At 40.6% G+C, this 15,687-nt stretch overlaps 2 protein-coding genes across 3 annotated transcripts; both read left to right on the top strand.

Annotated features, from left to right (window-relative positions):
• The first annotated feature begins 89 nt into the window (after positions 1 to 89).
• npepl1 (aminopeptidase like 1) lies at positions 90 to 9,006 on the top strand. 2 transcript variants are annotated; one of them, XM_026168244.1, is made up of 12 exons: positions 90 to 332; positions 1,464 to 1,649; positions 1,852 to 2,022; positions 2,134 to 2,223; positions 2,595 to 2,676; positions 3,307 to 3,353; positions 4,041 to 4,118; positions 4,415 to 4,515; positions 4,737 to 4,860; positions 4,970 to 5,146; positions 5,965 to 6,075; positions 8,017 to 9,006. In XM_026168244.1, exons 1-12 carry the CDS (start codon positions 183 to 185, stop codon positions 8,173 to 8,175), a joined length of 1,476 nt encoding a protein of 491 aa, XP_026024029.1. In that variant the 5' UTR covers positions 90 to 182; the 3' UTR covers positions 8,176 to 9,006. The 2 variants fall into 2 exon arrangements, with proteins under 2 accessions (XP_026024029.1, XP_026024027.1); XM_026168242.1 differs by having other exon boundaries at positions 92 to 332; positions 3,307 to 3,449.
• Positions 9,007 to 11,158: 2,152 nt separating this feature from the next.
• Positions 11,159 to 15,659, top strand: LOC113022649 (cathepsin Z-like). The gene is made up of 6 exons (XM_026168266.1): positions 11,159 to 11,352; positions 12,374 to 12,537; positions 12,683 to 12,862; positions 13,574 to 13,724; positions 14,524 to 14,686; positions 14,882 to 15,659. The coding sequence occupies exons 1-6, from the start codon at positions 11,225 to 11,227 to the stop codon at positions 15,005 to 15,007; spliced, it is 912 nt and encodes a 303-aa protein (XP_026024051.1). The 5' UTR covers positions 11,159 to 11,224; the 3' UTR covers positions 15,008 to 15,659.
• Positions 15,660 to 15,687: the final 28 nt, after the last annotated feature.

Here is a 15,687-nt window from a genome sequence, read left to right as displayed (position 1 = left end):
TGTTATTATTACTACTACATTAACTTTGGTGTAAATCACTACAGTCTGCTCTTATAGTGTTCCACCTGGTGCCTGGAGGTCGATAAAAATCGCAGCACGTCACTAAAGCCTGTCCTCACCCGGCTGCCGTCGCCGGTCCGGGGTGTCCGTCGCCGTCCACTTGAGCACCTTCAGTCACCAAAATGGCGAATGTGGTGCTGGAGTTTAAGGTTTCTGCCGGTGATTCAGAGCCACAGAGTCGCCCTGTCCTGATCATCGGGCAGCACACCAACCTGCAGCAGGTCAGCTGGAGCCAGATCAAAGGAAAACTCCAGCCGGTCGTTAGCAAAGAGGTAATCTTATAAATGATAACAAAAGCTCGGTACCGGCTAATGTTAGCGTCACGCTAAGCAAAAGTTAGCAAAAGCTAGCACAGCTAAGTTATTTCATGACACAGCTAGCGAAAAAGAGTCCAAAGGGCAAAGCTATAACGGTGTCAGTGTAGGCTACTTAGTAAGCTAAGAGCTACAATAGTCAAGAGATGTTTGCGGTCTTATTTGTTTTAGGGTTTTTTTTCCATTATCATTATTATTGTCATAATCACAATTATTATTATTAGTATGACCGTAGAAGTAAATCTCACAACACCAGTAATTCGTATTTTGCTTACTTCCACGGTTGCCCGGCTGTCACATAACTCCTGGATGATTGTAGGTTAGAAAAGCAGTACTTAAACCCAGACAGTGGTCATTAACCTGTCTCCGAATAGGATTTTGCAACTGGAGCATTGACGAGGTTAAAGTCCCAGTCTTCAGTATCCAGATAACTAATGCCGTACTACTGCAGCATATCGCATATGTGTAAACTTATTTTCAACATAATCGACATACTGTCGATGGAGTTTGTCCAACGTGCTCCTGGTGAGTGATTAGATCACTGGTGGTGGATTTGGTGGGCAGACTAATACGCTCAGAGTCATTGAGTGTGACAGTTTTCCAATCAGCGTCGGACTGTTTGTGTACAATGATTTGCTGAGACACTGTTGGCCTGCTCCATGAAGCGCTCTGATTATTCTGAGCATGTGTATGTACCTTCTAAGGTGATAAGTGTGAAAGCATCTGGAAACATTGTGACACTAGGAATTTTTCAAACCCAGTATCTCAAATTCCCATCACCTACTGGTTCACTTGCCTCTTATTTTAATCTGGTGGAAGCACTGTGTACATACTGCTGACTGGTTATAGTCTTTCCAAAACATTCCCAAAACCGCTTTGTAGATTCCTGTCATAAACATCTGGAATAACATATTTAATATTAATAGTGGATTATTATTACATCATCAGAGATTGTTGATTTCCCAGACTGCTTGTACTTAGTTTACAAAGAGTAAAAGAATTAGAGGATTTAACAAAAAAAATGTTTTTCAAAGCTTTAACATCTTTGTGGTGAGTCAGAAATGTCAATTTTTCCTCATGTTTTCTCAGATCTGGCAGGCAGCTCTGAGTGCTTTAAACCCAAACCCCACGGACAGCTGCCCCCTGTACCTCAACTATGCCACAGTGGCCGCCATTCCCTCAAGGGTCAGCAGGCACAACAGCCCGTCTTCTGCCCACTTTGTGTCCCGCCTGGTCCGTTCCTGCCTTCCCGGAGGGAATAACCGCTGCATTGTGGTCAGTATTTTCAATCAGAATTGTTTCCTGTTTGTTCTTCGGGGAAGTCAGAGGTTACTTTAAGCTACAGAACAAATCTGTTCTTTATAGATGCCCGCTTTCTGTGCCATGGGACTTCTGGGAGTCCCATGGCACTCAAATCTGGGTCATCCAGTGGTGAGGTTGTTTGCTTCACGAAGTGGCTAACACATCTGCTCTCCAGATGGTGTGTGAGCGTTCAGATGTGTTTGCATCCTGCTGTGCTATGGCCCGGGCCTTCCCCATCTTCTCTCGCCGCTCCGCATCCTCACGCAGAACTGAGAAGAAGCATGTGACCGTGGAGTTTGTGATTGTTGGGCAAGATGCCAATCCTCTGGAGGCTGCAGAGCTTGAGGTACTTTAAAGTTTTGGGTTTTAATTGTTAGTGCTGCTCATAATTGCCTTTTTTGTGTGTGTGGGTGGTCTGCCATCACTTAATGGCCTTTGTTTTTCATCCCATGTTCAGTGTCTTTCTAACGCTGCTGATGGAGTTCGACTGAGCGCTCGCATTGTGGACACTCCATGCAATGAGATGAACACAGATCACTTCTTAGATGTTAGTGAAATTCTCTGATTTGCATAAACTTTGTTAACCTGTAACACGTTTCCATGAAAACGTTACCTGTTAAGCTTCTGTGTCCTCATTTCAGTTTGCCCATTCTCACATTAGGCTATAAAGTTAAGTCAAACTGTCGTCTATTTATTGATGTTAGTAACAGAAAGTGAATATCTTAAGATATTTGTTTGCAATATCAGGAGTTAATTTCGCAAACCCATTGCATCACTTACATATCGACAATACTTTTTTATGTACACTTTAATACTTTTTAATTTTTAATTTAGAAGTAAGGAGGGTTGAAATCTGTTAAAACTAGTTTTAATATTTCTACTGCAGTTTTTCATCACAGCCATAAATTTCTGTTTCAGGAAATCAGGGCTGTGGGGAATGAACTTGGAATCACTCCAGTTATCATTCGTGGAGAGGAACTGAAACAAAAAGGGTTTGGAGGTACGACCTCTGCGCATGCCTGTGTGCTTTATTTTTAGCTTGAATTGTCACAGTTCTCCAGAATTGCTATGTCAAACTTTTTTGTTGAGTGTGCTTTAGCTAGAGAGACTCATGGTGCAACTCTAATGGAAAGAAATGGTAAACAAGAAAGTCAGCTGTGCTGTTCACTGTGTCTGGTTTCAACTGAAGACGCCAACAAGCTTTAAAGCATGGAGAGAATTTAGAAAAAAAATCTAATACATTTCTTTTTACACCTCAAATACTAAACATGCATATATACAGGAAATACTTGGTTGAGATTTCCCTAGGGACACCAGAGTGATGGATTTTTGGGACTGATCCCTAGTAGCATATTTTGAAGCTAGGCTATATATTGTTTTAGTGTTTTAGTGTTGCGTATAAGAGGCCGTAATGAAGTGCTAGCTAAAATATGATCCTAAAAGGACAAATCAGTGGCAGGCTGTAGTAGCAAAAATGCACTCAATGAAAAATTGACTTATTCTTTAAGGACTAAAATGGGCACCTATAGAAAACTGTGCCTGTAAGTCAAAACATGGGTCAAAGCTTAATTGTGTAAAAGTCTGAACATTTCAGATCACTGAAAATGCTTTTCTTTCTTCACCCTCTCAGGTATTTATGGTGTTGGAAAGGCAGCAGAGCACCCTCCTGCGTTAGCGGTACTTAGTCACACTCCTCAAGGCGCTACCCAAACAATTGCATGGGTGGGCAAAGGAATTGTGTATGACACTGGTGGACTTAGCATTAAGGGAAAGGTATGCTTCTGTTTCCTGTGGAGATGATAACTAATCATCTATTTAGAAAAACAGACCTGCATGCCTCACTTGAGTATATTTTACAGTGTTACTGGGATAGCTGATAGATGAGTTGTCTGTATATAGAAATATAATTTAACAGGAATAGAAAATTATGTTAATCAAGTGGAAAAATGCAACAATATTTGGCTTAAGTCATGTATTTCACCTTAACAGTGCACTGAGTCATGGTGTGTTAGCACAGAATTTGTTGTGTGTACCCCAAACATTAATCTTCACTGTGATCTTGTGGACCATGTTGCACCTCCAAAGTCTCTGTCTGCTGTAATCTCTTAAGTTTGACAACTTTCAGTAAGCTCATCCACTGTCTGGGCAGTCTGGATGATCCTGGAAACCTCCACGCTGATCTTTTAAATAAACTCTAAACCTATTCTCAGTAATCTGTTAGCAAGCAGCACCTTTTATATTCACTAGTTCAGCCAAAAAGCTTTTCTTACTGTAAATGAATTTATAGACAACTGGGTTGCTGTCCTGCTCACTGCAGAAGAGATTCATTACATGTAAATAAGTTGTGGTTTTTCCTTCTTCTAGACCACAATGCCAGGGATGAAAAGAGATTGTGGTGGAGCTGCTGCCGTTCTGGGAGCATTCAAGGCCACCATTAAACAGGTGAGGTGACAGAAGGATCCCACATCAGCTCTCACGGCTGTCATTTAGGCCTCAGTCTCAAATGACTAATTGGGAAGTAGTTGCTGGCTGTTGCTAAATGAAGCCAGTCGTAAAGAGGCTGCTGCACTAAAAACCTCTTTTTGATTGTTTTGGCTGCTTGTATTTTTTTTATTATTATTATTTTTTTTTTCATATAAAGTATGTGCAACTGTGACAATCTGCTAGCAACATTGGCAGTTACAAGGAAGTTTTAGGTGCAGCACTTTATACCAGCCTCTGTCTTCTGTTTGTTTCAGGGCTTTAAGGATAATCTCCATGCAGTGTTTTGCCTCGCAGAGAACTCAGTTGGACCCGCAGCCACGCGACCTGATGATATCCACATTCTCTATTCTGGAAAGTGAGACTTTTTTTATTTATTTATTTTTAAGTAGTAATATATCATTTGCTTGGAAATTGATTTGACACACTTGGTATCAAATTACCTGTGTGGTTTGTATTCAATGTCTCTCTGCCATCAAGGTGTGACTGCACATAAACTGCGTCCGATATCATTTTCCACGCTAACTCGAGAGGAATGAATGTGGGCAGTGGTATAAAATGTCCATTCTCCCTTTAAAGGTCAGTGGAAATCAACAACACTGATGCAGAGGGCAGGCTGGTGCTGGCTGATGGAGTAGTGTATGCCAGCAAAGACCTGGCTGCTGATATTATTCTGGATATGGCTACACTGACAGGTGCACAGGTGGGTGACTCTCACTAAACCAACCACTGCAGGTGCCCAGATCAACACATTCTGTACTGTGAGGCAGGTGCTGCTTCATAGCTGAAGTCTCTTTGTTTCTGTTGCTCAGGGAATCTCCACAGGAAAGCACCACGCAGCTGTGATGACAAACAGTGAGCAGTGGGAAGCTGCAGTTGTGCGTGCGGGCCGCAGCAGCGGGGATCTCGCTCACCCTCTGGTCTACTGCCCCGAGCTGCACTTCAGCGAGTTCACCTCTGCTATGGCTGACATGAAGAACTCTGTGGCAGTAAGTGGCAAAATCCACACGCGTGGCAAGACACAATCCATATCAGACACGGAAGAATTTAAAATACAGGGATTTCACCACCTACTTCAAACAAGCTCAGTTTAGCTCGTTCATCTTGGTACTATCACATGGGTGGCTCAGGAATTTTGCACAGTATAAATTACAATGAAATTTTTATTTTATTGTTGTGTAAATCATTATATATTCCTTACTTAATGTATAATGTGTGTGTATGTGTTAGTCCCGTAGGGAAATTACTCCTCTGCATTTAACCCATTCACCCAGTGAAGCAGTGGGCAGCCACCAGTGCAGCGCCCAGTGCTCAGGGGTACCTCCAGGTAGCCTTCAGTGAGCCGATCATGGGGCAACCACTTTACCTACTGAGCTATCTTTGCCCCCCATTAAGTCCTTTTAATATTGACAAAATCTGGGAGATGTGCTTCCAGAAAGTGACCTGACACGGTTGGATGAAGAGATGTGACCTCACCATTTTTAAGTTTTTACAGCACATAAAACCACTGATCTCTGCTAAAGAGAAGAAAAGAAACAGAAGATTTTATGAGTTGTATGGTTTTGTGAATTTTGTGCAGACTTGTTATCGTCAGACTCGTCGATAACAAGTGTGACGATTTTCCAAAATATCCAAGCTTAGGGCGATCCGTGATAACTCACTAACGGAGATTTCCCGCGTTAATGCGGTTATGGCGTTAATGTCATTTTAACAAAATTAACACTGACAGCATTAGTATTTTTTTCAATGGCTGTTATAATTTATTCAGGCTTGGTTGCTGAGGTGCGTGTGTGTTTTGCATTGACAGGATCGGGAGAACGCGCAGAGCTCCTGTGCTGGCCTCTTTATTGCATCTCACCTGGGCTTCGATTGGCCCGGTGTCTGGGTCCATGTTGACATTGCCGCTCCTGTTCATGCTGTGAGTATCCCATGCTTCACTGTGTGGATGTGATTTTTAAAAAGCAAGCCTATGAACACATTTTTGTTAACTAAAATAAATCATTATGTTGTTCATGTTCATACATCACCAGCAATACAGTGCGGTGCACTTAAAACACCGCCGCAGCACGCACATGGATAGAGTCTGTTTGCTGCTTTTCGTATGGCTTATTTAGTGAGTCACCAATCCACAACAGTGATAATACAGTGCAGGGTTTTCAGTTTTACTACTGTTTACGTTTATTGGATTGTGAAGTCAGGGTTGGTGGGGATTTTCTGACTTTCTGAGGAGGAAATTTCGATTCTGAATTTCCAGTTTCCTGCTTCAGATGGAGTGCAGGGTGTTTTTTGCTTCAGGTTCAAGTTGGAAATTGTAGTGCATCACTGAAGTTGTTCAGAGTACTGGCTTTAATCACACCTACAAATTTGTGCCAAGTCCTTTTTTTTTTTTTTTTGTCTTTTAATTATATTCTTATTGAAGAAATGAAAAAAAAAAAGGGACTTGTTACAATAAAGTGTGCATTGACATTATTTAGTCAAAAAAAGAGAAAAGGAAAAGAAAAAAGCAAAACCCTTTTTCTTAGTCCTTTTGTTTTACATTCTGATAGCAAAAAAATAAAATTAACTCATTGGCTTGACAATGTGTTACATAATGCAGCATGTTTAACTTATTTACAAAAACTACATTAGGTACATATTATGAAGTTGAGGGTCAACCTGACATTGTTCGATACATGGGAGATACACCAAGATACACCAATTCAGGGCTGGTCTTACCTAAATTCAGGGCGGATGGGGGACACAAAGCTAATCCATTTATTCCATATTTTGTAGAATTTGTCTTTCTGAATTTTTAAAAAGAATGTCAATCTTTCCATTTTAAATATTTCGAAAACCACATTAAACCAATCCTCAAGCGTTGGCGGAGTTGGATTTAACCACTTTCTGGTTATTGATTTTTTGCTGGCTGCTAATAGCGCTTGTAAGAGTTTTGTGTCCCCTCCCCGGACCGAGCCAGCAACCAAGCCCAAGTACAAATTTACAAAATTGATGTCAAATTTTATCTTAAAAACCTCACACAAAGTTTTATGGATTCCCAGCCAGTAATTTTTTAATTAATTTTAATTTTTAGTAATTTTTCCCAGCCAAGTCAAGTAAATATTGAGTGAAGACTCTTAAGAAGTAAAGGGCTTTGCTGAATGTTTGAGGAAGTTGGCACCAAACACCACTGTAAAGCCTCACCTCTGAGCTAAACATTAAGGAAACCTTTGACTGAGCTTATAAAACACAATCTGCAAAGACTGTGTGAGTAAAGCTGAAAGGAGAATTAGCACTGATTTAAAATGAGACTTTACCGTTATTTGACCAAACTGTCCAGCTGTGTCAATCCAGTGGTGTTTAGGTTTAGAGCGTATTCGGAAGTGCATAAAAACGAACGTGTAGAACAGGAATAAAGTGGTTGCCAGTAAATGCCGTGACGTTCTTTCTATCAGGGATGTGCATACACTTGTCTGATTTCCTTGCTACACAGAGACTAGAGGAGCTGCTTTCTGGCGTATGCTTCCTCAATCACTGCGAAACTTCCCATTGTGTTTGAACAAAACAAGATCAGCTGACCTTACTGCCTGTGACTGGTCGACCTTTAAAATAAACTGGTTTTATAACTTTCCTGCAGGTGGTTTCCTGATGCTCTGTCATGGTCTTGTGATTCAGTTCATAAACAACAGTCCTTACGCAGGCTTTCTCTCTAATAAATCTCCATATTTGTGGTTGTCTTGTGTTAGAAATTGGTTTAAACAGCTTTGTTGTGGCAACTTTTATGCTGAATCAGGTTTCTAACAAGAGATTATGGCAGCAATAACTGAATGGAAAGTGGAGGATAAGGTTATTGGTTTTTAAGAGCTTTTCTTCTCTCTTGCAGGGAGAGCGTGCCACAGGTTTTGGTGTTGCTCTGCTCATGGCCCTGTTTGGTCAGGCATCCGATGACTCCATGCTGAACCAAGTTTCTCCTCTGGGTGCAACCACCAACGCGTCCGAAGACCACATGGAGCGCGACTGCAAACGGCGAAGATTGGTCTAATGAGGGAAGGGGGGGGGGGGGAAACACCACCCCACGGTTCACTCCCCCGACTGCTCCTGTGCCACCACACACTCAAACTGTTTAAGCAAGTGCTTGTCCAATTTAGAGATAAAATGTTTTAGAGTCTGTGTTCTGTGTTTGACTTGACCGAATAAACCAGATAAAAATGAGTCAATCAGATGTGGTATAAATGATTGTGATCAAGCACAGGCCCTCATTTGTGCTCGTTACGTGGCACTTGCCGCACTGATTGCCTCAATAGCTTCTTCATTATTCAGTTCTCATTGGTTATATTAAAATGTAAGCAAACTTCGAGTTAAATTAATTATTGATTCATTCTTCCTTTTTTTTTTTTTTTCTTGTGTTTTTACCAGATTCTACAATTAATGCAGTTGAATTTTTTTTTTTTTTTTTTTAACCCCATACCTCAAATGTTGCTTTCCAGTGTCCATTTCATCAGCAGAAATTTTTGTAATTTCATGCTTTATGCAAACAGAGAATAACGCCATACATGTTGTACTTAGACGTTCTGAAAATCACTGGCTCAAGATCAGTGAAGATAGACGTGTTATCTTTTGTAACAACTGCACTTTGTTAACGCTTTGTATCTTTGGACTGCCTAATCTCTGGACCAAAATGAGTGCTCACTGCACTTTTTAACAGTTTCACTCTGTCACATGACTGCTGACATGCTTTGTCAGCATAAAACACACAGGCCAGACGTTAACTGTAAGTTGAAGTGTTCGTTTCCAGCACAAACAAGTTTGTTTTTTCTTCTTCTATTCGTATGACAATCGTGTTGTCCTTCAATAAAGGTGGTGCCATCTGTCATCTGTGTATGTAGATTCAGTCACTACAGAATTAATAAGCTGAAGGCTTGTTTGTTTAAACAAAACAAACAAAAACAAACAAAATGATCTTATCCCCTCACATGACTTCAGCAATGTCTATCCAACTTGGCATGCCAAGTGCTTTTATTTGTAGTGCGGTTTGCTGTGCTGGTGTCTTGTAGCAGATCCCCAGTTATCATCTTTCCCTGTCATTAAAATTTCAAAATAGCCAAACACCTAAAAAAAAAAAGTATTCAGTGCAACTCTATTTTATTTATATGTGTATATATATGTGTGTGTGTGTATGTTACTCACAGCAATAGTCATCACAAGGCTTCATAAGAACACTTCTGAGGCAAATCTACTCTCTACTGTTACCAATTTCTCATCAGATTACAGCTTTTTAATTAACCACGCTGATTTCATTGTAGTTTGATTAAGTAGGAGATGATTAAGCATTGTCCTAATCATCTCCAGGTTAAAACATCCCTCTGTGTCTAAAGATTTGTGGTGTGTGTGTGAGTAATAACCTCTTGTATTGGATAATGTCACAAAAAATAGGGTGTTTTTAGGCTTAAACCTTGGTATGACTAAAGCTCAATAAATCAATCAATCAATCAAGGCTTTATTCGCCACGTGCAGGTTGCCCTGCAGTGAAATAGGACACCCCCACCCCACCCCCCCGACCTTACACACACAACACAGACATCACATGGGGATACAGGTCGGAGATCGGTAGCGTTACAGAAAAAAAACACTGAAATATACACTACAATGGGAAAGTACAAGAGGAAAAAAAGAGACCTCTACTCATGCTGGACAGCATGAGAACAGAGAACAAAAAAACTCCTCTGCACAAAAAAGCACATAAATGTCCACAGCACAACCTTATGGAACACATGACAAGCCACAAGGTCGGGTGGGGGGTGAGGCTGCTGTGTAATCAAACACAGCAGCCGTCCTGCCCAGCGCTACCATTCCAGCGTGGGCTCAGACCCGCCGTGTTCCCAGGAGGGAACAAGCATTGAAGGCGTTTGGAAAGGGAGGTTGGATGAGTGTGTGCGTGTCCAGAGTTCAGCTGAGACAGTGTCCTTCACCCTGCTAGGCTAAGTAAACAGTCTTCCAGCCAACCCAGGTGGCCTTGCATGGAATGGGAAGGAACAGACTAAACACAGTCGTTATCAGGGAGTTTTTGTTCCGTGCCAGCCTTGCGACCGCAGCTGGCGCCGAAAGGGTATCCGCACATGAAGTGATGGTGCTTTTTACTTTAGTGCGAACAGCTCATATGAGCTGACAAACAGACAAACTGAGCATCAGAAAGAGGAAGGAAAGTTATTTAAGTGAGATTGAATGTGGCATGGTTGATGTTGCTGGGTGGCCTATTCCAAAAGCTGCTGAACTACTAGGATTTTCCTGCACAAGAAGAATAAACAAAGAATCAAAGATCCAGGGGGTGGCTGTTCTCTGAGCAAAAATGTCTCGTTGGTGTCAGAGATCAGAGGAGGATCCTTAGACGGCTTCAAACAGATAGGAAGGTAACAGTAACTCATTATAATATAATCAAGATAAGCAGAAGAGCATCTCTGAATACACAACACATGGAACATTGAAGCAGAAGAAGACCACACCAGATGTGATTCCTGTCAGCTAAGAACAGGAAACGGTGCAAATCACATGGGCTCACCAAAATTGGATCATAAAAGATGTGAAAGATGAACTTTTGAATGATGAGCCTTGATTTCTCTTGCGACATTCAGATCCATCCTGCCAAAACAGTTCAGGGCGGTGGTGGTGTAATGGTGCGGGGATTACATTTTGGCACACACTTTGGGCTCCTTAATACCAACTCAGCTTTGTTTCAACACCACAGCCTATTGCTGACCTTGTCAGCTATGTAATGACCAAAGTGTACCCATCTTATAATAAACCATGTTATAACACTCTGATCATCATGGTTTCTTGAACATGACAGCGAGGTCACTGTACTCAAATGACAACTAAGGTTCCAACCAACCAGGAGTTGTACCTAATAAAGTATTCACTGACAGTAATACACTAGAAATGTGCATACAAAACAGCAGCACATAACGAATCTTTTATGTTTAATTTCATCTTATCTTGTGACATTGCTTAATAATTACTCTCTTGCAATTTAGGATAGATACTCTAGAAGTGAGTATCTCCTGGTCCCGTAACTAAAGCACTGCTCGGTGTCAGAGATGGCTCTCAAAGCCGCGGTTCTTGTGCTGTTTTCGGCCGTGCTGTCTGAGGTGTCGGCTGGAGTATTTTTTAAGCAGAAGGAGCCGTGCTATGTCCCCTCACCGAAGAGAGGCGGCTTTGGACTGCGGTAAGTTCAACAAAAGCTTATGTCGCTTGAAACCAGTGCAAAAATAGATATTCAGTATGTTAAAGAAGGATTTGCAGTGCTTTGCAAACTCTCAAACTTCCCCTCATGTCTTTATATTTTGCTTCCAAGGAGCCAGACTTGCCTTGTAATTTTTTTAATGTGATCTTTAAAGTAGTTCTTCAGGCTCTCTGAAGGTCTTTCACGGTTTTTCTTTGGACATTGTCTGTTTTTTCTCTCCTTTTTAGTCTAGTCATTGTATCTGACTTGACCAAGGGATTAACCAGTGTTGTGTCTACAAAAAAAGAACCATTTTTCCTAGCATAAGTACAATTATTTGTTCCAATTTCTTCTGTTAAATCTATGAAACACACAGTGAGAGATATAAAGTAGTATTTTTTTTTTCAACAAGCTGTGCTATTGGCTGGAAAGTTGGCATATGCATGTAGTGTAATGTGTCCTTAAAAATTAAGGAAACTGGAAAAATAGAGGAACAATGAAAATGTTGCAGGGCTTAAAAAACTCTCTGCAGCAGATAAACAATGTCCTTAAGAAATAGTGAAAAAAAGACCTGAGACACAAGACCCGAAAGATAAGTTAGAACTGTGCAAACCCTGTTTTTGCTTAATATACTGTATTTCAATAAAGTACTGCACCAATTTCCCATTTTCTGAGCAAAATCTAAAGAAATGAGGGGTGGCTCATTTTGTATGTTACCGGTATTACATTTGTGTAATACCAGTAATATGTGTAATCTATATGGTATGGACTGACAGAGCACACGATATCTGTGTATTCTTCTCAATACTGCAGCTGTAATGTGAGGTTTTGCACATCAGACTAGTGAGAAGGACAATTCTTTTGCATCTTGTATCAAGACTTTAAAAGTTATTTTTTTAAAGAGAGGAACTGAAACAGAAGAGCAAGAAGATTTTCAAACAGACTTTATATGTTGTAGCGGGGACATTAAACTTAAACATCAGACTGATCCAGTAACTGTGTGCAATGACACGTATGTTCACAGGACCGCACCTCGTCCTTACGAGTATTTGAAGATTTCTGATCTGCCGAAGTCGTGGGACTGGAGGAACATCAATGGCACCAACTACGTCAGCACTACTCGCAACCAGCACATTCCCCAGTACTGTGGGTCCTGCTGGGCACATGGCAGCACCAGTGCGATGGCAGGTATGACTCAGCAAAGCTTAACTATGTCACATTGTACATCACAAGTCTATGACACAGGTGTGCTTTCACTTCTTCTTTCCATAGAAGGGACATTGATGAACAGAAAGTAATGGCTGCTACTTATTTCTTATTTGCATTAAATCAGATCGAATCAACATTAAGCGGAAAGGAGCGTGGCCATCTGCCTACCTGTCTGTCCAGAATGTGATCGACTGCGGTGATGCCGGCTCGTGCCACGGAGGAGACCACACTGGGGTTTGGGAATATGCTAACAATCACGGGATCCCAGATGAGACCTGTAATAACTACCAGGCTAAAGACCAGGGTAAGACTTTCACAGTGTACACAGTGACCAGAGTGATGATCATATGCTTCAACATCATATGTTTACTCAGTGCTAATCTAAGAGGCCCTGTTTTGGCTCAGGACACTCCTGCAAGATAGATGAATGCTGTTCTGATAACCTAGGGGAATATGATTATTGACGTTAAAAGGTTTTTACACAGTGTAGGCTAAAATGCACAGGATTTACTGTATTTCACCACATGTGCAAGAGTAGACAGACTCTTTCAAATATGCAACAACTAAGATTAGTAAATATATTTAACCTCCTAGGACCTGGCGTCCAAATATGTGGACATCAAATTTTGGGTTATTTAGACCAAAATACTCAATTTTGCTCTACAAGGGCCTGATATCCACTTACGAGGACATTATGCTGCCACTGTTCTATCGAAATTTTAAACGAATATCCTCATATGTGGCTTTCATTTTTCTTAGAAACAAAAATTAGTTAAAAAAAGATCTGGTAATTCTTTGTTTTTACATTCATCAGGTCCCAATCGGCCCAAATATCAAAGAGAAATTAAAAATGCATGCCGTGAAAGAGTTTGGGTCTTAGGAGGTTAAAGGACTTCATCAGAATTTGTTAGAAGAAAATACATTTGTGTTTTTAAGGTCAAAATGTTCCCCTGGCTGGCTGCTGCATGTTCCTGTGAGGCTGAGCCATGTATGTTCTGTTTCTCTCTCTCTAAAGATTGCAATAAATTCAACCAATGTGGCACCTGCACCACTTTTGGAGTGTGCAATATTGTGAGTAACTACACCCTGTGGAAGGTGGGAGATTACGGATCCGTCAGTGGGAGAGAGAAGATGATGGCAGAGATTTACGCGCATGGGCCGATCAGGTTTGCAGCTTTTTCATACGTTTATAAAATAGTCCATTCTGGTTGCTTTGTTTTACTTGATTATTCAATCTTAATAATAAAGCAGATATCCCAAACCAACATAGGACACTAGTTAGAATCCTGATTTCCACCCTAAACCTTTTCCTGTCATTCCATACTTATGTAGGGGAGAGCAGTGTGTCATGATTTATGAGAAAAATTGTCATCGATATACAAATTCTGTAAGCATGAAATCACTGATTTAATAATTAATTAGTTCTCTGGGCCAACTTTCATTTGTTTAAATGTGGTACAGGCTATAAATAAGTAGACCTGACAGTCAACACAAAAAGTACATGTTTGAGGTATAATTTTTTCAATTCCCAAAAATATATATATTTAAAACAATGAAGCGGGCTACATATTGAATGGATCATAACACACAAGTATTGATGTGATAGCAACACTAGCACCGGTATCTATAAAAATTAATATTTGGATCGATCCACCCGCAGATTTTTAAAAGAATCAAAAGTATGACTCATTTTGACTCTGTTTAGAAGGTGGTGGGTTGAGCAGCTTTTGTAGTTTCTTTGAATCATGTTTCTGTCTTGGAAATAAATGTTTATTAAATTCTATCTGCAGTCAAGAAGATCTGTGGTTTAAAGTAGCTTCTCTAGGCTTCATCATTTCAGCATCCGATCATCTGCTGCTGAAATGTTGTCAGTGCAGCAGAGCATTAAACTCATCAGTGACTGCTGCAACTTTTAAGCAGAAAGAGGAAGTAACCTGTGGTATTTAATGATTTTTAATTTCTTAGCTGCGGGATTATGGCCACAGATAAGCTGGATGCGTACACTGGAGGTCTCTACTCTGAGTACCAGGAGGAGGCCTTCATCAACCACATCGTGTCAGTGGCAGGATGGGGAGTGGAAGACGATGTCGAATACTGGATCGTACGCAACTCCTGGGGAGAGCCATGGGTGAGTCGATGCCAGATAGCTAATGAAATGTCCTCTCGTTGCTGTTTAATTTGCAGCTGGTTTTATCAAATCAAATGCATTTTCGCGGTCACAAATACAAGAATATTATTTCATTTGAGAAAGAAATCCTGTATCTGATTTCTTAAAAGAATGACTTTCTTATTTAAGTCTTGGCTTCTTTATTTTTGCCTTCAGGGTGAAAAGGGCTGGCTCAGGATCGTGACCAGTGCCTACAAGGGAGGAAGTGGCAGTAAGTACAACCTGGCAGTAGAGGAGGACTGCATGTACGGAGACCCAATCGTACCCAAGGACTACCTCTAGAGGAGCCCAGTGTCAGATTGTGGGCAGACACTCCGATGCCTTCCAAAGAAAAGCTTTTTGTGTTTTAATGTTAAGAAGGGAATAAGTTCAGGTTTTTCTTTTTTTAAACCTAAATCATTATCAGGGTCTTCCAGCTGAATATCAAACTGTTTATGCCGATTCAAACTGTCTGATTACCACAGAGAGGTGTGCAGGCTGTTTTACAGATTTAAACTTTTAAAGGGTTTTATCAGAAAGAAGAATGATGCAAGTTTTTGTTCTGCAGAAAAATTCAGGCCATGCAACAGTCATCACAGTAAATAAAGAGGGTTTTTTGTAACCTACAGTATTGAGACAGCATAGGAAAAGCTTTTAGTTTTAATTTGTAAATTCACAGTGATTCAGCCAAAGAACACAACTATCACACTTTCTGCTGCACTGCTCTGATGCCGAATGTTTGCAGTGTGTGGCGTTACTGCTACTGACAATGTTGCACTACACAGGGAAGAATGCAAAAACTGAAATAAACATACTTTGTGTGCCTTTGTGTGCAGTTTGAGTCAAATATAGATTCTTGTAATTTGCCATTTGTTTTATGATGAACACTTTGTACCCAAAATATTTCATTGTGACAATTTGTTTTCAAACTGTACCAATAAACACTTCATCTGTCCTTTGAGTTAGAATGTTTTATAGAAACC

Source organism: Astatotilapia calliptera, chromosome 5, assembly GCF_900246225.1.
Source record: "Astatotilapia calliptera chromosome 5, fAstCal1.2, whole genome shotgun sequence".
Lineage (NCBI taxonomy): Eukaryota > Metazoa > Chordata > Actinopteri > Cichliformes > Cichlidae > Astatotilapia > Astatotilapia calliptera.
The sequence above is the reverse complement of the archived record's forward strand: the minus strand, read 5'-3'. Positions and strand labels throughout refer to the sequence as shown.

Excerpts from the sequence above, each read along its gene's own strand:
- npepl1 (XM_026168242.1), top strand. The coding sequence starts at position 183 with ATGGCGAATGTGGTGCTGGAGTTTAAGGTTTCTGCCGGTGATTCAGAG. Across the intron at positions 333-1,463 it reads AGCCGGTCGTTAGCAAAGAG|ATCTGGCAGGCAGCTCTGAG; the intron begins GTAATCTTATAA and ends ATGTTTTCTCAG. Across the intron at positions 4,516-4,736 it reads CACATTCTCTATTCTGGAAA|GTCAGTGGAAATCAACAACA; the intron begins GTGAGACTTTTT and ends CTCCCTTTAAAG.
- LOC113022649 (XM_026168266.1), top strand. The coding sequence starts at position 11,225 with ATGGCTCTCAAAGCCGCGGTTCTTGTGCTGTTTTCGGCCGTGCTGTCT. Across the intron at positions 12,863-13,573 it reads CTACCAGGCTAAAGACCAGG|ATTGCAATAAATTCAACCAA; the intron begins GTAAGACTTTCA and ends CTCTCTCTAAAG. Across the intron at positions 14,687-14,881 it reads ACTCCTGGGGAGAGCCATGG|GGTGAAAAGGGCTGGCTCAG; the intron begins GTGAGTCGATGC and ends TTTTGCCTTCAG.